The sequence below is a fragment of the Rhinatrema bivittatum genome, chromosome 10 (assembly GCF_901001135.1).
Source record: "Rhinatrema bivittatum chromosome 10, aRhiBiv1.1, whole genome shotgun sequence".
NCBI classification, from domain to species: Eukaryota; Metazoa; Chordata; class Amphibia; order Gymnophiona; family Rhinatrematidae; genus Rhinatrema; species Rhinatrema bivittatum.
Genome location: NC_042624.1, coordinates 20,737,153 through 20,761,989, shown reverse-complemented (window position 1 = coordinate 20,761,989; position 24,837 = coordinate 20,737,153). Strand labels below are relative to the sequence as shown.

At 44.1% G+C, this 24,837-nt stretch overlaps 1 protein-coding gene across 3 annotated transcripts in view; it reads left to right on the top strand.

The window, feature by feature from the left end:
- Positions 1-18,669, top strand: part of MGST3 (microsomal glutathione S-transferase 3) — a 187,236-nt gene extending 168,567 nt beyond the window's left edge. For 2 of the 3 annotated variants that reach the window (XM_029618214.1, XM_029618215.1), the window contains one exon: positions 18,438-18,669. In XM_029618214.1, coding sequence (XP_029474074.1) covers positions 18,438-18,559 — 122 coding nt within the window. In that variant the 3' untranslated portion in view covers positions 18,560-18,669. The remainder of the gene's footprint in view (positions 1-18,437) is intronic. The other variant, XM_029618212.1, reaches the window with a different exon arrangement.
- Positions 18,670-24,837: the final 6,168 nt, after the last annotated feature.

Below are 24,837 nucleotides of genomic sequence, written 5' to 3'. Positions count from 1 at the left end.
GTATGTGGATGCTGAAAAGTAGGTAATGAAAAACCATTACCTACTCAGGTTAGGGCTCATTCCACTAGGGCTCAGGCAGAGGTTAGTTTGTTGTCTTCCGTAGATATCTGCCAAGCTGTGTTGTGGTCATCCTTACATATTTTTCCCAGGTTTTCTCATCTGGATGAGGAAGCAGCCTTTGCACTTGTGGGGTTGACTGGACTGCGGGCAGCCTCCTACCCTGTTTGGGAGTAGCTTTGGTACAACCCACTGGTCCTGAGTCCATCTGTCTACACACTAGGAAATAGAGAAATTACCTGATAATTTTGTTTTCCTTAGTGTTGACTGATGGACTCAGCTTCCTGCCTTTGGCTGCTGTATGAGTGTGTCAATAGTCTTTCTGTGGGCCTCTGGTCCCAAGGGATTTCTGGTAAGTGTTCATCCAGTTCCTAGTTTGAGGTACCTGGAATCTTATGTGATTTCAGTGTTTATGGTTGGTTGAGTACGGTTATGTGCCTGTTTTTAATCATTGTTTTAATCGGTTTTTGCTAGTCTGTCCACATTTGCTTTTGAAGAGAATACTGGGAGGCTGAGGTCACTGCAGGACTATATATATTGTGACGTCAGCTTGCTCCATCTCCATCTGCTGGTCCTGAGTCCATCTCTCTACACTAAGGAAAACAAAATTATCAGGTAAGTAATTTCTCCAGTACTATTACTATTACTTATTTATATAGTACTTCAAGATTACTCAGTATTTTACAGTCACAACACTTTGAGTCCCTGCTCCATGGAGATTACAAGCTAGTCAAGGCACCAAACAAGACAAAGGCTAAAATCAAGAGTGCCATGGTTAGAGAGGACTTGGGTTTAAGTCTCAGAGGGTAGGTTTTTAGACAAGATTTAAATATGGTGTAAAAATGAACATGATGCACCAGCTCAGGAAAGTATTCCAGGCATTCTATGCATGATTTGGTGATGGAGGACAAGGGTACAGGTAAAGCACTTTGCCTGATAAACAAGGTTTGGTTGGAGGGGTAACAAGGAGCTGCAGAGTAAGTTGTACTTGTAGATGAGTACAAGAATTTTACATTTTATGCAGAAATAGCTGAAGAGCTAGTGGGAGAGGTAGTGGAGGCCTGATGGATAACTCAAGTTTAACCATGTGAACCTTGTCAGCCAAAATCAGCAAGCATCTGAACATGGAGGAAGATGAGGTAAGACAGAATAAGTGGCAGTTTGGAGAGGAATTAAGTATGATAAAGATATGGTAGGGTTTGGAGGCCAGGGTGTTAAGAAGACACTAGAGGAAAATAACTCATGAAGCTGAATTCTGAATAGACTGCAATGGAGAGAGATGGCTTCGTGGTAGAAATATGAGCAGCTGATTGCAGTACTCTAAACATGATAGGATTAGAGTGGTTCTGGTGGTGGAAGTGATGGATTTGCAGATATGTTATGCATTTTAGCATTGTTTTTGGATATATTCAGAGGAGATGTTGAAGAGGACATCAAGGCTGCAGGCAAGGGAACTGGAATGATGATAGTGTAATTCACAGCGGGGGAGGGAGGGGAGAAGCAACTCTGGGAAAGGAAATAATTTTTGTTTTGGCCATATTAAGTGACTTAGGTGATGCTGGGGCATTCAGATTGCATGCAACCTGAGAACTGGGATTGGATTCTTAGTGAAAGTTCTGGTCCAGAGAAGATAGAATTGAGAGTTATCAGCATAAAGATGGTAGCAAAGATTACCAAGGGAAAGAGTATAGAGAGAAAGGGGGGCAGAGCCTTGAGGCACACCAACTGATAAGGGGCTAGTAGTGGAAAAGAATTCACCAAAGGAAACATTTCTGTGATGGGAGAGGTAAGAAAATTACCAAGATAAAGCTGAATATTGGAGTCCAAGAGTCTGAGTTCATGGTGTCGAGGAGTAGATGATGATTCACAGTGTTGAAAGCAGGGGAATAGGTCAAGGAGGTAAAGGATTGAGTAACGTCCCTTGGTGTTAGCCATAGGGAGATAACTGGAAACTTTAGTAGTGCCATCTCTGAGGAATGTAGAGGCAAAATCCAAACTGGAGTGGATCAAAAATACCTTGAATTGAAAAAAGGGAAAGCAACAGAAGTGAACTGTCTGTTAGATGCAAATGGGAGTAGAGAGATGGCTGATGATTAGTAGGGCAGGTAAGCTCAAGTGAAGGAGTTTTAAGGAATGGTGTGATCACAGTATGTTTGATGTCAACCTGGAAGCTTGCAGTAGGAATTGGTGAATTTGAAGATGTGATCAATGGAGGAAATGAAAGCACCTAGTTTGGAGGAGGAGAGAAGATGGGAAATTTCAGATTCTTTGTAACTTCAGGAAAGGAGAAAAATGACAGGGTTTAAGGGAAGGGAAGAGGAGAGGAATGGAAACCTGAAGGAGAATTCAGGGTTAATCATGTATTCCCTGTATGTACCCGGATCATTCCAGACTCCTGGGTTTATGCATCGGTGCCAGTAGATGGAGACAGAGAAAGTTTAACTGACACTGCTTGATAAGCACTGGTGCCACTTGTAGTTCCTCAGTATTTCTCTGTCTCCAGCAGATGGTTGTTGGTGCATTCACCTGCAGTTTCTAGTGATTTTTTTTCGGTCTTTTTTCTTTTTCCATCTTTGGAGAGGACCTCAAGCAGTTGGTAAAACAGTTAGGGGACAACAAGGTCCACAGGTTGCCAGAGGATAGGCCTAAGTCCAGACAGTCCTTTCAGTCTCGGGCCCGTTTCCGTGAAGGTAGAAGGCCTTGATATGCAAGGGGGCAATAGCCCCGCAGAGGCAGTTTGTGGGCCGTGGTCAGTCTGGGGCTCAGAATTTTTGGGGAGCTCGGAGGCCCTTTAGAGCCCTCACCGGAGGTGGGGCTCCGGGGGCAAAATCCTCCCAATGAGGTGAGGCCGGCCCACTCTGTTGTTCCCTTCTTAGGGGGGGCGTCTAGCGCTTTTCTATGAGTAGTGGACCAGTCTCACTCAGGACCAGTGGGTCCTCTCGATCATAAGAGGCGGTTACGCTTTAGAATTGGCTCGTCCCATCTACAATCTCTTTTTGGTCTCCCCTTGCATTTCGTTGACAAAGCGATGCGCAGTTTGGGAGACCTTGGACAGGTTGTGGGATTTAGGAGCCGTGGTGCAGGTTCCCCCAGAAGAAAGGGGCACCGGGTGGTACTGTTTATTTCATGGTTCCCAAAAAGGAGGGCATTTTCGGCCTATTCTAGACCTAAAAAGAGTAAATGCAGCGCTGAAAGTCCCACGATTTCGCATGGAAACCCTAAGGTCGGTGATTGCGCAGTTCGTAGTTGGGAATTCCTAGCTTCCTTGGATCTAACAGAGGCGTATCTTCATATCCCCATTCATCGGGATTGCCAGTGTTATCTGAGGTTCATGATCCTCAGTCAGCATTTCCAGTTTCAGGCCCTTCCTTTCGGCCTAGCCATGGCGCTGCAGACCTTCACTAAGATCATGGTAGTAGTGGCGGCGGTCTTGCAGTGCAAGGAAGTTCTGGTACAATCTTATCTCGACGATTGGCTCATCAGGGCAAAGTCGGAGGCCAGTTGTCACTTGGCGGTCAGGAAGGTCATTCAACTCCTTCAGTCGCTGGGCTGGGTGGTGAATTTCACCAAGAGCTAGCTCAGTCTGACCCAGTGTCTCAAGTATCTGGGAGCCTGGTTGGATACGAGCATGGGCAAAGTGTTCTTGTCAGACTAGAGAGCGAACAAATTGCAGTCACAGATCCACCGTCTATTGGCGTTGCGGGTGCCCAGAGCTTGGGATTTTTTGCAGGTTCTGGGATCCATTGCTTCCATCCTCGAGTTGGTTCCCTGAGCTTTTGCGCATATGAGACCATTACAGAAAGCTCTGTTGGCACAATGCAATCCGCTGTCAGAGCTTTTTCATCAGCCGGTATCGTTGGATGTTCCTACAAGGGAAAGCCTCTCTTGGTGGCTCCAAACGTCTCACCTTCTTGGGGGGGGATGGGGGGGGGTGTCACTCTAGAGGTACCGGATTGGATCGTTGTTACTACCGATGACAGTCTGTCTGGTTGGGGGGGCAGTTTGCCAGCTTCAGTCGGCTCAGGGTATGTGGTCGCCGGAAGTGCGCTCTTGGTCTATCAACCGCTTGGAGACCAGGGCGGTGCGATTAGTGTTGCTGGCCTTTCTACTGATGGTCCAAGGTCGTTTAGTCAGAATTCTGTCTGACAATGCGACGATCGTGACGTATATCAATCTACAGGGCAGTGCCATGAGCAAGATGGTAGCTCAAGAGACTCAGGAGTTAATGATCTGGGCAGAGACACACTTGACCTCTCATATTGTGGGCAACGAGAATGTCCAAGCGAATTTTCTAAGTCACAGTTTTCTAGATCCGGGCGAATGGGAACTGTCAGAGTTGGCAATGTAGCTCATTCGCGAGAAGTGGGGTTGTCCACATGTAGATCTGATGGCGTCTCACCACAATGCAAAAGCCCCTCGATTTTTCAGCCACCTTTTGAGCCTCTTCTTAGGGCGACTCTTAAGGATTTGAATTTGAAGATTGTTTTCCTGGTAGCCATTTGTTCGGTGCAGAGAATATCAGAGTTGCAGGCTTTATCTTGTAGGGACCCATTCCTACAGATTTCAGATTCCGGGGAGTCCTTACGGACGGTTCCATCTTTTCTTCCCAAGTTGTGTTATGTTTGAACCTGTTTGTGAACCCTTGGGCTGAGGATCAAGCTGACTCCACCCACAGGGAGGAGCCCTGTGGGGACTTTCCACGACAGACGGAGTCTCAGCAGTGATAGACACAGAAGTCAGATAGTATTTATTATACAGCAATAGACACCCGAGAAGCGGGTGATAGGCAAAGTCCAGGGTAGGAAGTCCTGGAATGGATTCTCCGGTAACACGGGGAATACTCTGTCTTGGTAGTTTACTGTAGATGACTCCAGTTGAGGTCCTCAGCGCGGGGTAGGCTGGAGGCAGGAGATGGTAACAGGCACCGAGGATCTGATAGTGGTCCACAAGGCAAAAGAAAGCAGAGATGAGAGTTAAAGACTTGTACTCACTCCGAAGTAACAGCAGCAGCAGAGACCCGGCAGGAATGCTGATGGGTCGTCCAGTAATCCATGAGAAAAGTCACTGGCTGAAGATAGAGAGGCTCACAGAAGGCTTTCTGAGGAGTGGAGAGCCCTGAGTGCAACAAGGCCCCCGAGGAGCGGGTACCTGAGTCACTCAGCTGGAACGCAGGACAGCGAGGCGAAGCGTCTCAGTAGAGGAATTGAGCAAGATAGGAATTTTGCTAACTCAAATAGGTAGGAAGTCTGGTGAGCTCGTAGGCAGTGATGTCATGCGGAGGGGACGCCCCTGAGGTTCCCACCATGACGTGTTCGAGAAGGGGGCAGGTGCGCGCGCATGCCCTAGGTCACTCTGGAGACAAGATGGCGACCGGGATCGCCCACGCCATCCCGGGAACGTCAGGGAGGTCGGCATGTGGAGGCAGAGGCAGTCATTTTAGCGAGGCTCGGAGCTACTGGGGAAAATAAGGTGAGCAGCAATGGTCGCAGCCACCTGCGATTGACAGGCGCAACAGTACCCCCCTTCTTAGGGCTTCTCCCAGGGGGTTTCGGCTTCCTAGGATGAATTACATGGAACTGACGTAACATGTCTTTGTCAAGGATGGTGACAGCAGGTTCCCAGATGTTTTCTTCTGGTCCATATCCTTCCCCTGAAATTAGGTATTCCCAATGCTTGCTTCTTTTACGAACATCCAGGATGCCTTCTACTTTGTAAGCGATGCCCTCTTCTGCCTCCAGAGGCTGTGGATCTGGAGTCTTGCGAGAGAATTCTGAGAGGATGAGAGGCTTCAGAAGTGAAATGTGGAAAGCATTGGGTATCTTCATGGACGAAGGCAATTTCAAACTGTAGGTCAAAGGACCTAGGCGGTGGTGGACAGAGAAGGGTCCAATGTAGCAAGGCGCGAAGATATTTGGTACTTTGCCATACCTTGTCTCCTGGCTCAAACTGGGGTACTGCCCGATGATGAGTGTCATATTGCTTTTTGGCCCGTTGTCCAGCCTTGTGTCGAAGATCCTTTGTTTGAATCCAAAGATGATGAATCTCTTCAGCTGTAGCCTGAGCTGCTGGTGAAGTACCTGACAAAAGTATTGGAAGTGGTGGTATAGGTTGACAACCATATACAATCTGGAATGGAGTAGATCCAGTGGCAGCAGCAGGATGTGAACTTAGGGCGAACTCAGCCCAAGGTAAAAGTTCTTCCCAATCACTCTGTCTAGTGTTGACATAGTCACGAATGAACTGTTTGAGAGTCTGATTCATTCTCTCTGTTTGCCCATTTGATGGGAGGTGATACGCTGATGTCAGGTCCAAGGCGATGTTGAATTTACGACACAGTGCCCTCCAGAACCTGGCGGTGAATTGAACACCTCTGTCAGAAACGATGTGTTTGGGCATTCCATGCAGGCGGAATATATGCCGTATGAACAGTTGGCAAGTTCTGGGGCAGATGGCAGTCCGGGTAAAGCCACGAAGAGCGCCATTTTTGAGAAGCAGTCCACTGTGATCCATATCATGTTGATCCCGCTAGATGGTGGCAAATCAACGATTAAGTCGGTCACGATGTGCGTCCATGGTTCGTTTGGAACAAGTAACGACTGTAGGAGACCCCAGGGGCGATCGGCGAGAGGCTTTTGCCTGGTGCAGGTAGTGCATGATGTGACGTTTGCTTGGACATCCTCCTTTATAGACGGCCACCAATAGAAGCGCTGTAGGGTGGCAAGCATATGAGCCTGTCCAGGATGACCAGCTGCCGGGAGTCATGGGCCGAGCTCGGAAGTTTCTTCCATAGGCCTTGAGGAACCACTGTTTTACTCGCTGGAACGGAGTGGGTAACAGCCAGAACTATCTTCTCTGATTGGATGATGTGACGGGATGCGTCGGGAACATCTTTTGGTGTAAAAGGAGCATAGAGGGCGTCCGCCCGAACATTTTTCTCAGCAGGACGGTACTTGAGCAAGAAATCAAATCGGTTGAAGAATAAAGACCATCTAGCTTGGCGATGGTTGAGTCTCTGTGCATGTCTAAATATTCCAGGTTCTTGTGATCAGTGAGCACTGTTATCTGATGTTGAGCACCTTCTAACCAGGGGCGCCACTCCTCGAAGGCAAGCTTGATAGCGAGCAACTCTTTGTCGCTGATGCTGTAATTTCCCTCGGCTGGAGAAAAGCGTCTGGAGAAAAATGAGCAGGGATGAAGAGTATGCGTATCACTGTGCTTCAACGCTGACATCTGAGGCGTCGACCTCGACAATGAATGGACGATGGGGGACAGGATGACATAAGCAGGGATTTTTGAGGAATGCTTCCTTTAGGGTTTGGAAGGCAGAGACGGCGTCTGGAGACCACTGTGATGGGTTGACTCCTTTTTTAGTCATGGCAGTAAGTGGCGCAGTCAAAGTTGAGTAGTTCTTGATGAATGTGTGATACTAATTAATGAAGCCCAGAAAGCGATGGAGAGCTTTAATGCCAGTAGGCTGAGGCTAGTCTTGTATGCTTTTTGTCTTCTGGGGGTCCATCTGGAAGCCCTTGTTGGACACAATACCCTAAGAAAGGAACGGACTCCTGTTGGAAAGCACATTTTTCAAGCTTGGCGTATAAATGATTATCCCGCAGTCTTTGCAAGACTTTGACGACATCTGCTTGGTGACTCTGAACGCCCCTGGAAAAGATGAGGATGTAATCCAAGTAAACGACCACACACTGATATAATAAGTCTCACAGGATGTCGTTCATCATATTTTGAAATATGGCCGGGACATTGCACAGACCGAATTGCATAACTAAATACTTGAAGTGGCCATCACGAGTATTAAAGGCCGTTTTCCACAAGTCCCTTTGATGAATACGGACAAGGTTATAAGCGCCCTTTAAGTCCAACTTCGTGAAGATCTTAGCGCCTTGGAGCCGATCAAACAACTCTGAAATGAATGGTAAAGGACTGATCCTTGATGGTAATCTCGTTCAGACCTCTATAGTCAATGCAAGGGCAAAGGGGTCCATCCTTCTTGCTGACAAAAAAGAATCCTGCTCCCGCCGGGGACAGAGGGTCTAATGAATCCTTTCTGTAGATTCTCTTGAGTATAAGTCGACATGGCCTTAGTCTCAGATAATGAGTGGGTAAACTCTTCCCTTGGGTGGCTCAGTGTCAGGCTTTAGATTAATTGCACAGTCGTGGTGGAAGTTCATCTGCTGCTTGTTTGGAGAAAATATCTTGGAATGAGGCATACTGGGGCGGTAACTCAGGGAGCATGGTGGTGGTGGCGGCCATACACTGTAATGGAGTCATGGCAGCTAGGGCCCCACTGTGATAGTTCCATCGAAGACTAATTGAACTGAGGAGAATGGTCTTGTAACCATGGGATGCCAAGCACAATGGGATGAATGGCTTTCTCAAGGATCAGAAACATGATGGTCTCATGTGCACTGACCCAGTGCGTAGGCAGATGGGTTGTGTAGTGAGCGACACGTCTCCAGGTAACGGTTCACCGTGTATTGATGAGAGAAGCAGTGGTGTGGGTACTGGTTCGGTAGGAATTCGTAGGTGTTCTACCAGTCTTTTCAAGATAAAATTCCCATCTGCACCAGAATCGACTAGAACTTGCGAGGCGAATTCAAGGGGCCCAGAAATGATGGAGACTGGGAGTGTCAGTGGAGGAGATGGTGCAGTTAGACCTAGGAAGAGTCCTCCAGTGGATCCTAGATCTGCATGTTTCCCAGACAGATGGGACATGTTTGGACTGCATGGCCAGTTTTCCCACAATACATGCAGAGGCCCATCTTCTCTCGGAAGCGCATCTCTTTGGCGGTTAAGTGGCTACGGCCTAGTTGCATGGGTTCTTCCTCCTCTTCTGGATTGGGTAAAGACTGGACTGGTGCTGACAGCATGGAGCGAGAACGGTTACCTCCAGAGGAGTGTCTTTTGAGGGGTTTTACCTCAGTAGATCGCTCTCGAATACGGCGGTCTTTCCGTCCATTGAGGTCAAAAAGAGAACAAAGTGTCAGGCAATTCACGTGCAGCAAGTTCATCTTTTATACGGGAGTTGAGTCCTTCTAAGAAGATAGCTCGTAAACAACCCAAATCCCATAAAAGCTCAGAAGACAGTCTTGAATTCAATCACATAGTCCGAGAGTGGTCTAGTAACTTGTTGGAGGTGTAGAAGCGCTGAACCAACTATAGACTGGTGTGCAGGATCATCAAATACTGACTTGAAGAGAGCCAGGAAACCAGGCAGGTCATTCAGGATTGGATCATTGCGTTCCCATAGTGGCGAAGCCCAGGCCAGGGCTTTTCCATCCAACGAGGTCAAAATATATGTTGTTTTGGCAACCGCAGTGGGAAAGTACAACAGTTGTAAGGAGAAGTGCATGCAGCACTGATTTAGAAAGCCCCTACACAACAGGGAGTCTCCTGAAAAATGAGTAGGAGTTGGCAGTGGAACTGTAGTAACCACTGGGGGTGAAGTATTCTGGTCAGATATAGAAGTATTCAGTCTGGTGTTCAACTGATTATATGCGGTACTCAATGTCTCCAAAGTCCTCTGTTGCTCCAAAATCTGTTGGGCCAGGCCAGTGAAGGCCTGTAAGGCTGAGAGCTGAGCTGGGTCCATGGAGTTAGCAGTCTGTTATGTTTGAACTTGTTTGTGAACCCTTGGGTCATGGAGAGAGCTGACTCCACTCACAGGGAGGAGCTCTGTGGGGACTGTCCGCGACAGGCGGAGTCTCAGCAGTGATAGACACAGAAGTCAGATAGTATTTATTATACAGCAATAGACACCCGAGGAGTGGGTGATAGGCAAAGTCCAGAGTAGGAAGTCCTGGAATGGATTCTCCGATAGTGGTCCGCAGAGCGGGGTAACCCAGGGAATACTCTCTTGGTAGTTCGCTGTAGATGACTCCAGTAGTGGTCCGCAGCACAGGGTAGGCCGGAGATGGTAACAGGCACCAAGGATCCGGTTGTGGTCCGTAGAGCGGGGTAACCCGAGGATCCGTGCAGGCAAGAGAAAGCAGAGATGAGAATTCAGGACTTATACTCACTTCGAAGTAACAGCAGCAGCAGCAGCAGATACCCGGCAGGAATGCTGATGGGTCATCCAATAGTCAATGAGAGAAGTCACTGGCTGAAGATAGAGAGGCTCGCAGAGAAGGCTCTCCAAGGAGCGGATAGCCCTGAGTGCAGCAAGGCCCCCGAGGAGCAGATACCTGAGTCACTTAGCTGGAACGCAGGAAAGCGAGGTGAAGCGTCTCAGTAGAGGAATTGAGCAAGATAGGAGTCCTTGCTACTCGAATAGGTAGGAAGTCCGCTGAGCTCTTATACTCGTAGGCAGTGATGTTATGTGGAGGGGTCGCTCCCGAGGTTCCCGCCATGACGTGTTCGAGAAGGGGGCAGGCGTGTACACGAGATGATGGTGACCAGGATCACCCACGCCGTCCCAGGAACGCCAGGGAGGTCGATGTGTGGAGGCAGATGTAGCCGTTTTAGCGAGGCTTGGAGTTACTGGGGAAAATAAGGTGAGCAGCAAAGGTTGCAGCCGCCTGGACCGACGGGCGCAACAATTTGGTCTCAGCTTTTCATGTTAATCAGACGGTTGAAACATAGAAACATAGAAACATAGAAACATAAAAATGACGGCAGAAGAAGACCGAATGGCCCATCCAGTCTGCCCAGCAAGCCTCACACATTTTTTCTCTCATTCTTATCTGTTCCTCTTAGCTCCTTGTTCTATTCCCCTTCCACCCCCACCATTAATGTAGAGAGCAGTGATGGAGCTGCATGCAAGTGAAATATCTAGCTTGATTAGTTAGGGGTAGTAGGGGCAGTAACCGCCGCGATAAGCAAGCTACACCCATGCTTATTTGTTTTACCTAGACTATGTTGTACAGCTCTTGTTGGTTTTTTTTTTCTTCTCCCCTGCTGTAGAAGCAGAGAGCCATGCTGGATATGCATTGAAAGTGAAGTATCAGGCACATTTGGATTGGGGTAGTAACCGCCGTAACTTCCAGCTTTTCTCAATTTGGATGCTTCTTCTCCTCTTGCAAGGGAACTTAGGCATTTGGATGTTCGGAGGGCCTTACTGAGATATCTGGAGATGACCAATGCCTTTCAGAGATCTGATCACCTATTTGTTTTGTGGAGCGGCGCAAAGAAAGGGCTCCAGGCTTCCAAAGCTACCATTGCTAGGTGGCTCAAGGAGGCTATTGGGTCAGCTTATATTCTTCCAAATTGGGAAAAGCTGGAAGTTCAACCTTCTGATTAACAACCAGCATCCCGTGGTCTGACCACAAACTGATCCATACCACACTCCAACTCAAAATCAACCACACAGAAACCAACTATAACAAAAAATACATCAAATTCCCCAAACCATGCCCCAGTGAAGACATCGCAGATGCCTTCCCCACAGCGCTGTAAGATCTTAACCTCAACACCGCGAATACAGCCACAGCTGGCAGGCCTCGGAATCTCACACTATATCTACGCAGATGACATTCAGTTAATACTACAATCGACGACACAATTGAAAAAACATTAAACTTAGCAAACATGTACCTAGATATAATAAAACAACTTCTAAACCAAATGGAACTAGTGATCAACATAGAGAAAACCGAATTCTTACATCTAGAACGAAAAAACTTAACGATAATTCAGAACCCAATTACATTAAAAAACAACCAAAAAATACAACTAGCAGAGAAAGTACGAAACCTGGGAGTGATAATAGACCCAGAATTAAGTATGAAACAACATGTATCTCTAAAAGTAAGAGAAGGATATGCAAAACTTATGACTCTGAGAAGACTAAAACCACTACTGACACCCACCAACTTCCGCTCAGTACTACAAGCCTTAATCTTTGCCAGTACTGACTACTGTAACGCTCTACTACTGGGCCTACCATACACCACAATAAGACCACTACAGATACTCCAAAACACAGCGGCAAGAATTTTAACTGGAAAAAGCAAAAAGACCATATCACCGAAACCTTAATAGAACTACACTGGTTACCCATTGAACAAAGAATATAATTCAAGACTTTATGTACCATACATAAATTAATACACGACGAAAAAGCGGAGTGGCTGAACACAGCCCTATGTGTCCATACCCCCTACAGAAATCTGAGATCAGCAAACAAAGCACTGCTAACTATTCCCTCAGTAAAGACGGCCAGACTAACACAGGTAAGGTATAGGGCCCTATCTCTAGCAGGACCCACAATATGGAACAATATGCCATTAGAAATCAGACTACAAAGTAACATCAAAACCTTCAAAAAAAGTTTAAAAACATGGCTATTTAAGCAAGCATACCACAAAGAGAATTGAGAGCAGAAAAAACAGGGAAATTTTTTGGTTGCAGTTAGCCTAGCTCACACTCACACATCTTGTCTCTTTAAGTGTGTGCCTCTCATTACTTTATTCTAAAACTATTCTTTCTTTTTAAACAACAAAGAACCAAAATAAAGGAGTACGATATATCATAACCGAGTAAAAGGAAACTGGACATGACTTATAACACTCACCACATTATATTTTTTATGAAGCTATGTTACAGTAAATTAACGGCACCTATTTAAGAGTTTAGAATTCCAGATACTGGATCTAACACACAGTTTTTGTGCCATATTGTAAACCGTTGTGATGGCACCGCTTAACGACGGTATAGAAAAGATTTTAAATAAATAAATGCTGAAATCGCAGAATCAAAATGTCCTATCATCACCAAAGAAATCAAAACTGGGAACTCCCTTAAAGCACCATGGTACAAACATGAGCTGAAAAACATCAAACGTATACTCCAACAAGCAGAAACAAAATGGAGAAAAGATCCTAACCCAACCTACCTAGACAAATACAGAACAATACTTCACATCTACAAAACAGACATAAACCAGGCCAAACGAGACTACTATGCAAAGAAAATCCACTATCACCAATACAACCCAAGAGCCCTCTTCAACTTCGTCACAAAGCTTACCCAACCAATTCAAATCCCACTCTCCAACGAGAATGCCTTCATAACCTGCGACAAACTAGCACAGTTCTTGCTGGACAAAATCTCCAAACTCATAACGCCCACCCCCCCCAAACCACCAAGAATATCCAGACCTCCCAGCTCACGACAATCCCCACCTGGACCACCTTTGAACCCACAGCCTCCACCGAGATAAAAACCATCATACAAAAAATAAATCCAGCCATACACCCTCTCGACCCCATACCTATCACAACCTTGAAACTAATTCCAGATATCATAGCCAAACCCATAGCAGATATCATCATATCACTAGAGCAAGGAAACTTCCCCGATGTCCTGAAATGTGCCATCATCAAACCAATAATAAAAAAAAACCTCACCTTGATACCAATGATCCTACTAACTTCAGATCTCCGATCATTTGGAATCACAAAAAATACTCTACCCATCACAACACGGATTCAGAAAACCCTCAGTACGGAGACACTCCTACTGGCCCTTGCCGACTCAGCACTCAGAGGTCTAGACTCTGGCCAATCCCACCTCCTTATACTACTAGACATATCCTCCGCATTCGACACCATCAACAACAACACCCTCCTAACCAGACTAAGTGAGATTGGACTAAACGGCACAACAATCAAATGGTTTAGCTTCTACCTAACAAACAGAACATACAAAGTCACCTTCAACAACAAAGAATCAAAACAGTTTCCCCTTTCACATGGAGTCCCTCAAGGATCATCACTTTCCTCCACCCTCTTCAACATTTACATGCTCCCACTATGCAAACTCCTCACCAAATTGGGCCTACAGTATTTTGTATACGCCGATGACGTCCAGATCCTCCTCCCCACGAAAAACAGAACACCCTCATACAATGGAACTCTATCTTAGCTCAAATACAAAAACTCCTATCACAAATATCTCTCACCCTTAACCACACAAAAACAGAAATCTTACACATCTCTAACAACCCCCCTACATGGAACATCCAAGACCATTCATCCACACAAAACAAAAGCCAGATCGTCGCAACTATAAGAGATCTAGGCATCACACTAGACTCTGAGCTCATTCTGAAAACCTTCATCAATACAATATTAAAAGAGGGCTACTTCAAACTACAAGTCCTCAAAAAAATCAAACCCCTTCTTCTCACTCAAGACTACCGATCAATACTCCAGGCCCTCATCCTATCTAAACTTCACTATTGTAACTCCATTCTCCTCGGACTCCCAGCCTCCACCCTCAAACCCCTCCAGCTACTGCAAAATGCGACAGCCAGATCCCTCACAAACAGCAAGCGCTCCTCACACATCATCCCTATACTAAAAGACCTCCACTGGCTCCCCATAATCACAGAATTCAATATAAAGCCCTCACCCTCATGCACAAATCCATCAACAATGAAAAGACAGACTGGCTAAAGGACATCCTTCATCCATATACCTCTCAAAGAAACTTGCACTCTAAAAACCCTGGACTACTTACCATTCCCTCTATCAAACAGGCTCACCTCACCTCAACACGACAACGCGCAATATCAATTGCAGGCCCGCACTTTGGAACAAACTACCAGCAATACTCCGGACAGAACCCTCAGCACAGAACTTCAAGAAAGCACTAAAAACCTGGCTCTTCCGAAAAGCCTACCCCGCCAACAATTAACCCTCACCACTGGGACCCATCCCAAACAACCACTCTCCAACCCAGCACATAACCCACTAGAAAACTCATAACTCCCAAACCACAGGTCCTCATTGACTCAATAACACTAGCAGTCACAATGTTAATTAAGTTGCATTTCTCATTCAATTTTCAATGTTATACAGGTACAACAGAACACAATATTAAGATTAAAGCAATACATAGAAGCAGTTTTTCAAGTTACAATAATGTTGGCAGTCATAATTGTTATTCAAGTCGCGTTTGTCATCTAAAGTTATAAAGTTATACTGTTAAAATTATATAGTTATAATGTTAAAGCAGTACGTTGAGGCAGTTTTTCTTACAAGTTACAATGTTACAATGTAAAAATAATATGACCTGTTGTCACAATATCACACAAGTTATCATGTAAACCGATGTGATACCCATGTTTGAATGTCGGTATATAAAAACAAACAAACAAATAAATAAATATTCTTAAGTGCCGCCAGCTGCCGGACGGTTTACCGGTTCATTCTACTTGATCGCAAGCAGCCTCGTGGGCGGAGGCTCAATTGGTGTCGCCACAAAAGATTTGTCGGGCGGCTACATGGAAGTTGCTGCATACTTTTTCGAGACATTATCGCCTAGACGTTCAGGATCCGTAAACTCATTCTTTCGGTGAGAGTGTTTTGCGAGCGGGACTCTCCAGGGCCCACCCCAAGTAGGGGGCTTTGGTACATCCCAGGAGTCTGGAATGATCCGGGTACGTACAAGGAAAGGAAAATTGGTACTTACCTGCTAATTTTTGTTCCTGTATTACCACAGATCATTCCACAGCCCGCCCGCTGCTATGCAAATTTTTCTTCAGAGCTTTAACAAGTGCTTTCAAGTTGTTGTTTTGTTTTTTTTACACAAGTTTTTGCAAGTGAGTTTTTGTGCTTGCCTACTACAGGTGGCACCAGTGGTTATCAAGCAGTGTCAGTTAAACTTTCTCTGTCTCCATCTGCTGGCACAGATGCATAAACCCAGGAGTCTGGAATGATCCATGGTACTACAGGAACGAAAATTAGCAGGTAAGAACCAATTTTCCTATCTTTGTCTAGCCAAAGCTAGCCAAGCTGAACAGAGGGTGAGGGGGGAGGTGGAAGGAAATGCAACCAGTGGCAGATTGACAAGGTAGTAAGTATGGCAAAGAGAGTGGGAGGAGACAAAGATGTTAGACTTGCTTGGTGAGCCCAACAGCAGGATATCTGCATAAATTAAAAATGTATGAAGTCAGTATGAGAATGGGATTTAAGCCCAGATGCTATACAGATGGGATGCAGGATGATGTGCATTAGAGCACAGCTGATGAAGGTTCATTCAAAGGTTAGAGTCCTAGACTTCAGGAAAACTAATATTTTTAAAATGGGGGAGTACCTTAAGGAGCCATTAACTGGATGGGAAAAACTAGGACAAGTAGAAGAGCAATGAGCAAAACTGAAAAAAGATATTATAAGGGCAAATAACTTTTCTGTTAGAAAATTAAATACAGGAAAAAGAGGCCTCTAAAAGAAATAGCTGAAAAGGTAGGAAAAGAAAAGGTTAGCATTCATAAACTACAAGAGACTGCAGAAAAAGGAAAAGAGGTAATATCTGAAAAAAGGTAAAAGAAGCAGGGAAAATAGTCGAGAGGAAAGATTCAAATAGAAGAAAAAAAGCACATGTAGTAAAATGGGAGGACAAGACTTTAGATATACTGTATTAGTAATAGGAAGAAATGAAAAAGTAGCATTTTGAGACTCAGAGGTGAAGGGAAGGAATATGTAGAGGCTAATGAGGAAAAAGCAAAATTACTTAACAGATATTTCTGTTCAGGGTTCACTGTGGAAGGACCAGGAGAAGGACCTCATAAAACAAATACAAATAGGGTTGGAAACTCATCAGTTTTTAGAAAAGTGTGTTTGTGAGGAGCTAAACAAACTTAAAGTAGATAAGGTGATGAGGTTAGATGGGATATATCCACATGTATTTAAGGAATTTGGAGAAGTTCTGGCAGCTATGCTGACTGTCCTTTCCAATGCTGCTTTAGAGTCGGGAGTAGTTCTAAGCTCTAGAGAGACAGTTGTGGTTCTGCTTTACGAAAGTGAAAGTAAGGAGGAGGCTAGGAACTGCAAACCTGACCTCTGTGGTGAATAAGTTTATGGAATACAGACAATAGTGCAGTTTCTGGAATCCAATGACAGCATAATTTTACCAGAGGTAGATCATGTCAGATAAATAAGATCAATTTCTTTGACTGAGTGACCAGAAAGTTGGAATGGGGAGAGTGTTAGATGTAACATACTTGGATTTCAGCGAGGATATTTGTAAATGGAATTCAGTCTGGTGTGCCACAGTGATTGTTTCTTTTCAGTATTTTCTTGAGCAATATTACAGAAGGATTGTCAGGAAAAGTTTGTCTTTTGCTGGTGATACCAAAATCTGCAACAGGGTAGGCAGCCAGATAGGTGCAGAATCTATGAGGATAGATCTAGTGAAGCTTTGAGGAATGGTTTAGAGCAGGGGTGGCTAATTCCAGTTCTCAACAGCTACTAACAGGCCTGGTTTTCAGGATATCCATAATGAATATGCATGAGATAGATTTTCATACAATAGATTTGCGTGCAGTGCCTCCATCTTATGCATATTCATTATGGATATCCTGAAAATTAGATGTTTGTGGCTCTTGAGGACTGGCGTTAGCCATACCTGGTCTAGAGTTTGGTAATAAGATTTAATACTAAAAAAAATGTAGAGTCATGCGTTTGGGCCACAAAAACCTAAGGAAGTGGTACAGTATAGGGGATGAAATTTCTAAACACCAAGAGCAGGATCTGGGGGTGATTGTATTGGCCAAACAGGTGGGATAAGATGATAGCAAAAAGCCAAAAGGATACTTGGCTGCACAGGGAGAGGAATAGTCAGCAGTAAAAAAGGAGATAATATTACCCCCTAGTGAGATCTCATTTGGAATACTGTATACAGTTCTGGAGACTGCACCTTCAAAAGGAAATCAGTTGGAGTTGGCCAGTGGTCTTCATTCTAAAGCAGATGGGGACAGACTTAAAGATCTAAATATGCATTCCTGGCTTAGAGGAAAGGTGGGACAGGGGAGATATGATAAGGACATTTAAATACTTCCAAGGTTTCCATCAACAGAAAGTGAGTCTCTTTCAAAGTAAAGAAGGTTCTGAATGAGATATTATGGGACAAGGATGAAAAGGGGTAAAGAAATATTTCTTTACAGAAGGGACAGTAGATGCATAGAACAATCTCCCATTGGAGGTGGTAGGGAGGTGGACAAGAAAGCATGGGCTAAACACAGAAGATCTCTGAGGGATTGGTAGGGATTATAAAGCTGAATGGTTGGTGTGGATGGGCAGAACAGATAGACCATATGGTCTTTTTCTGCCATGTTTCTCTTTCTAAGAAGTGGAGTTGCTGAGGCAAGGCAGGGTTTGGCATATTTTACCATATAAGGCAGGGGTGGGACAAAAGTGTTCAAAGCAGAGGGAGCAGATAAGAAGACAGTAGTGGAGAAGATGAAGGGGCTGGGAGATTCTTAATTTTGCTGCTGGCGACTGTTGTCGGAGCAACACCTAGATTTTCATTTACCCTATGAGCAGAGTGCAGGTGCCTACCCACACCATGGGCACCTACTTCTGCCTCTTGTGCCATGGCAATGCATTGCAGTTCTCCAACATTGTTTCTTGTTCTGCTTTCAGACCCATCAAAGCGGCGCCGAGGTGCCATCAGCTCATTCGCCTTGTTTGGATTGCTGGGGACAACAATCTGCTTTGCCTTTAAACAGTTGGAATGGTCCATGAAACCCAGATCCTGCTTCTAAGAAAACAAATGATCAGAATTCAGCAGACAGATTAATTCAGTTTTACATGAAAAATGTCTAACTTCCACTTGGTTGGATTTGGTTTTCTAAATAAAATTGTTCCAACTTAATTTTAGACTTAGTTCAATAGAACTGAGAAGCTAAAAAAAAATGGTGCAGTGTCTGTCTGTGTTACACTTTGTGTAACTGTATGAAGCTTGGAACGGACATCTGACATTTCCACTTTTCAAAGTTTGGGGATAATTTTGTTTGGGGGGGTAGGGGGCATGGAAGAGGGCAAGAGTCATCAGTTTTCTTTTAGCTAGACTTATCTCACACAAAATATGGTAGAGCTAAGTCCTTGGGACAGGGGGACAGGTAGACACCAGGCATTTCTACTTCTCAAAGTTGGTGAATGATTCAGGAAGGCACAGGAAGTAGGCAAAGTCAGCATCTTTTGAAAAGAAATGCATGGGGAGGTTGAACTAAGATTTTTTGGAATATGATTCCTTCTACTTATTAAAAATCAGAAGCTGAAATATTTATGAATTGGTTAGTGCAGTTAGTGTAGCTGGGTTTATAAGTTGGATAAGTTCATGGAGGAGAAGTCCATTACCTGCTAGTAATCAAGTTGACTTAAAAAAAAAGCCGCTGCTATTACTAGCATCGGTAGCATGGGATATACTTAGTGTTTGGGTACTGCCAGGTACTTGTGACTTGGATTGGCCACTGTTGGAAACAGGATGCTGGGCTTGATGGACCCTTGGTCTGACCCAGTATGGCAATTTCTTATGTTCTTAATTCTGTGCCAGATGGATAAGCTACAATTCCTCCTCATCCTTTCGCTACATAAATTTGATTGAGGAAAGTGACTTGAGTTAAAGCTGGCATCAGAGAGAAAAAGGGAATTGTGCTGCACAGTGATATGAAGAAGACAATTTTCAAAGCTATTTATTTTTTTGTTCCATCAAGCCCAGCATCCTTTTTCCAACAGATTACAGAATTTTAACTTTCAGACTTTTCTCAAAGCATAAGAACACCTTCACTTTCTCTCTGAAATTTGTGCAATCACTTCCACCTGCTTTTTCTGTGGGTAGAATTTTGCAGAAAAGTTACCACTTTCTCACCTTCTCTGTTGATGCCTCCTCTCAAAGTAGGTAAAAGCACAAACTTGTAGACTGTGAGGATGCTGGCTGCAGTGCAGCCCTTCTGCCTACAAGGGCCCTCAGTGGACCACACTCTTGAGTTGAACATGCTTTGCATTTAAGAATCTCATGACTCAATACTGCAACTCCCTCCAAAGACCTGGCTTACCCATAATTCCCTGCCTCATTTTGGGATTTAGTTTCTCCTAGCTGTGGTTGCTGTTCCTAGTCTTGTTTCATCACTCTTAACCCTATCTGTGTATTTAGGCTCCACTATAGTGGCCTTTCTAGTTTGTTTTGTCTTGGTTTGCCTCTGTGTCTGTTCTTGTTCTGTTGGTGCACTGACCTGTCTGTGTTTGTTCTGGGAACCTTTCTGTCCCTTCCTCTGTTACAACCTTGCTGCCTTAGTGGGTGCCCTCCTGTATACCTGTCCCTGTCACCGTGCATCACCATCTTAAGTCCTGCCAGCTGGCAGAACCAGAGAGCTTCACTTGAAGGGGAATTGACTAGTCAGGCAGAAGAACTTGACTCCTAGCCAGCTACCCGGGGGCCAGCTTTCTCCTGCCTTGGGATTTATCCAAACACTGGCCAGTCGTGGCCTGACAGACACATTCAGTGAGGGCAGATAGCCAAATAATATGAGTAAAACTATTTTTAACTCTATAAATAATTTGAAAATTGTCCTCTCAATTTTAGGATACACAGGTTCATATTCATTAGCTCGGTGAGCAGCAAGTTATCCAGTTAAAGTTAACTAGGAAGCTTTAGCTGGTATATTCAGCAGGAGTTAATCAGTTGGTTTGCTGCTGAATATAGTTAGCTAAATGTACCCAAATAAAATTATCCATGTAATTTATTGCTCACCGGCTTACTGAATATTGGTAAAAAAAAATTATATGTGACAGAACTGCAGTTGTCCCTTCTCTCCTCCATTTCATGAAAAATTCAGTGACCCAAGCAAAAACCCTGTACATTTGCAATTGTTTCAAAAAAAACTAGCAAGCCTAAATAGGGCTGATCCCACCTCTTCAACGTATTGTGAACTGAGTTTTGAAGGGAGATTGGTGTTTCAGCTCTCAAAGAAGGGCCAATCATGAAAAAGGAAAGCAGTGAAAAAAATTAATACATAATTAATACAAAATTAATACATAAGAGAGCTAGCTCTCTATAAACATTGTGATGATGGCAGAAAAAGACCAAATGATCCATCCAGTCTGCCCAGTAAATAAGATAAATGAGAAAAAGAAAAAAATGAAGGTGCAGCTACAAAGGTAAAAAGTGAGCAAGAGGCATGGAAAATGTTAAAAAATATTCTAGAAGTACAGTCTAGATGTATGTCACACATTAAGAAAGGTGGAAGGAATGCAAAATTATTACCGGCATGGTTAAAAGGTGAGGTGAAAGGCTATTTTAGCCAAAAGATCTTTTTTCAAAAATTGGAAGAAGGATCCCTCAGAGAAAAAAGGTTAAAGTATAAGAAATTCATAAGAACATAAGAATATGCCATACTGGGTCAGACCAAGGGTCCATCAAGCCCAGCATCCTGTTTCCAACAGTGGCCAATCCAGGCCATAAGAACCTGGCAAGTACCCAAAAATTAAGTCTGTTCCATGCTACTGTTGCTAGTGGCTATTTTCTAAGTCAACTTAATTAATAGTAGATAATGGACTTCTCCAAGAACTTATCCAATCCATTTTTAAACACAGCTTCACTAACTGCAGTAATCACATCCTCTGGCAACAAATTCCAGAGTTTAATTGTGTGTTGAGTGAAAAAAGAACTTATATCCGATTAGTTTTAAATGTGCCTCATGCTAACGTCATGGAGTGCCCCCTAGTCTTTCTATTATCCGAAAGAGTAAATAACTGATTCACATCTACCCATTCTAGACCTCTCATGATTTTAAACACTTCTAACATATCCCCCCTTAGCCGTCAGGCTAAGAAAGAATTTGAAAAGAAGTTTGGCCATAGAGGCAAAACTCACAGTAAAAACTTTAAAAAATATATCCGAAGCAGAAAACCTGCAAGGGAGTCAGTTGGGGCACTTAGAGAAGATAAGGCCATCGCGGAAAGATTAAACAATTTCTTTGCTTCGGTGTTTATTGAAGAGGATGTTGGGGAGATACCCGTTCCGGAGAAGGTTTTCATGGGTAATGATTCAGATGAACTGAACCAAATCACGGTGAACCTAGAAGATGTGGTAGACCTGATTGACAAACTGAAGAGTAGTAAATTACCTGGGCCGGATGGCATACACCCCAGGGTTCTGAAGGATCTCAAAAATGAAATTTCAGATCTATTAGATAAAATGTGTAACCTATCATTAAAATCATCCATTGTCCCTGAAGACTGCAGGTTAGCTACTATAACCCCAATATTTAAAAAGGACTCCAGGGGCGATCTGGGAAACTACAGACTTCAGTGCCAGAAAAAATAGTGGAAAATGTTCTAAAGATCAAAATCACAGAATATATAGAAAGACATAATTTAATGGAACAAAGTCAGCATCGTTTTACCCAAGACAAGTCTTGCCTCACAAATCTGCTTCACTTTTTTGAAGGGGTTAATAAACATGTAGATATAGGTGAACCGGTGGATGTAGTGTATTTGGATTTTCAGAAGGCATTTGACATAGATTCTCATGAAAGGCTTCTAAGAAAAGTAAAAAGTCATGGGATAGGTGGCGATGTCCTTTCGTGGATTACAAACTGGATAAAAGACAGGAAACAGAGTAGGATTAAATGGACAATTTTCTCAGTGGAAAAGGGTATACAGTGGAGTGCCTCGGGGATCTGTACTAGGACTTGTGCTTTTCAGTATATTTATAAATGATCTGGAAAGGAATACAAGTGAGGTAATCAAATTTTCAGATGATACAAAATCAATGAGATTAGTTAAATCACAAGCGGATTGTGATAAATTACAGGAGGACTTTGTGAGACTGGAAAATCGGGCATCCAAATGGCAGATGAAATTTAATGTGGATAAGTGCAAGGTGATGCATATAGGGAAAAATAACCCATGCTGTAGTTACACGATGTTGGGTTCCATATTAGGAGCTACCACCGAGGAAAGAGATCTAGGCATCATAGTGGATAATACTTTGAAATTGTTAGCTCAGTGTGCTGTGGTAGTCAAAAAAGCAAACAATGAGCAGGATTCATCATTCCTCCTGGAATAATGAATCCCGCGAAAAAGGGGGCTGCGGGGGCGGTCCTGCGAAAGGCCGCAGCTGTTCGCACTGCGGAACGGCCGGCTGTAGCCTTTCGTAGCAAATAACGACGCCGTAAAAGGTGTAGTTATTCGCCACGCTATTGCCGGTGGTAATGTTCCTCAAATTATCTCCGGCAGCGGTGCCACGGCAGACTCCTCCCCTCCAGTTCATTTAAATCCTATCGCACGTTAGGGCCTTATTGTGTGCGATAAGGTCCTAACACACGCGATAAAGCTTTAGTAAATAACCCCCAATGTTAGGAATTATTAGGAAGGGAATGGTGAATAAAATGGAGGATATCATAATGCCTCTGTATCGCTCCATGGTGAGACTGCACCTTGAGTTCTGTGTACAATTTTGGTCGCCGCATCTCAAGAACGATATAGTTGTAATGGAGAAGGTACAGAGAAGGGCGACCAAAATGAAAAAGGGAATGGAACTGCTCCTCTGTGAGGAAAGACTAAAGAGGTTAGGGCTGTTCAGCTTGGAAAAGAGATGGCTGAGGGAGGGTATAATAGAGGACTTTAAAATCATGAGAGGTCTAGAATGGGTAGATGCAAATCAGTTATTTACTCTTTCGGATAATAGAAAGACTAGGGGGCACTCAATGAAGTAGAATGTAACGCATTTAAAACTAATTGGAGAAAATTACTTTTCACTCAACGCACAATTAAACTCTAGAATTTTTTGCCAGGGGATGTGGTTAGTGCAGTTAGTGTAGCTGACTTAAAAAAAGGTTTGGATAAGTTCTTGGAGGAGAAGTCCATTACCTGCTATTAATAAAGTTGACTTAGAAAATAGCCACTGCTATTACTAGCATTAGTACCCATGGGATATACTTAGTTTTTTGGGTACTTGTCAGTTACTTGTAGCCTGGATTGGCCACTGTCGGAAATAAGATGCTGAACTTGATGGACCCTTGGTCTGACCCAGTATGGTAATTTCTTATGGTCTTATGTTCTTAAGTTTCTTATGGCAGTAACTGCCATTCTGTGCAGTTACCCCCATGCCTTATGTTAAGGGTAGTAATATTAACAATCAAATCTATGCAACTGTCAAACCCATAACAAAATTACTGCTAGCAACAAATTTACAGGTCAAGCAGCCTTCTATATAATTCAGACAATGCTGCTGCTTGAATGGGCTTTGCTTTTGGACTTGGCCGTAGAAACAGTCTTGAGCTTTTTCCCTAATGTCAAGGCCCATTGTTGGCTGTTGTTGAAATACAGCCCCGCCCTTCCCATCCTGTTGAAGCAGAGAATAATGATACGGTTATGTTAAAATCATGAAAGCTAATTGGTTAAGGATAGTAATCCCCTTGTCTTTTGTTAAGTGTAATAGCTGCTGCTACATGCAGGTAACCCCCATGCACTTTTTTCTTCATTTCTACCTCTGGCCTTTAGGGATCCATGCCTTTTTGAATTTTTTTGTTTTCATCCTCACCACTTCTGGAAGGGTATTCCAGACATCCACCAACCTCTCTGTGAAGAAATATTTTGTGGTGATGGTTCTGAATCGTACCCCCCTGGAGTTTCATTTTGTGAATCCTAGTTCTTCTGTTTGCTTTCCAGCTGAAAATATTTGAAGTTCATGCATCATTAAAACCTTTCAGGTATCTGAAGGTCTGTATCGTATCTCCCCTGTACCTCCTCTCCTCCAGGGTATACATATTCAGATCCTTCAGCCTCTCATAAGTCTTCTGATACGGTCCCCACACCATTTTAGTCATCCTTCTCTGGACCGCCTCCATCCCATCTCTATTCCCTTAGGGTAATAGTGTCTGGCAGTCTGAAGGCAGCAAAGCAATGTGACAAGGCGATAGCTAAAACCAGAAGAATGCTGGGCTGCACAGAGAGGAATAACCAGTAAGAAAAAGGAGGTGATAATGTCCTTGTGCAGGTCCTTGGTGAAGCCTCACCTGGAGTACTGTTTTCAGTT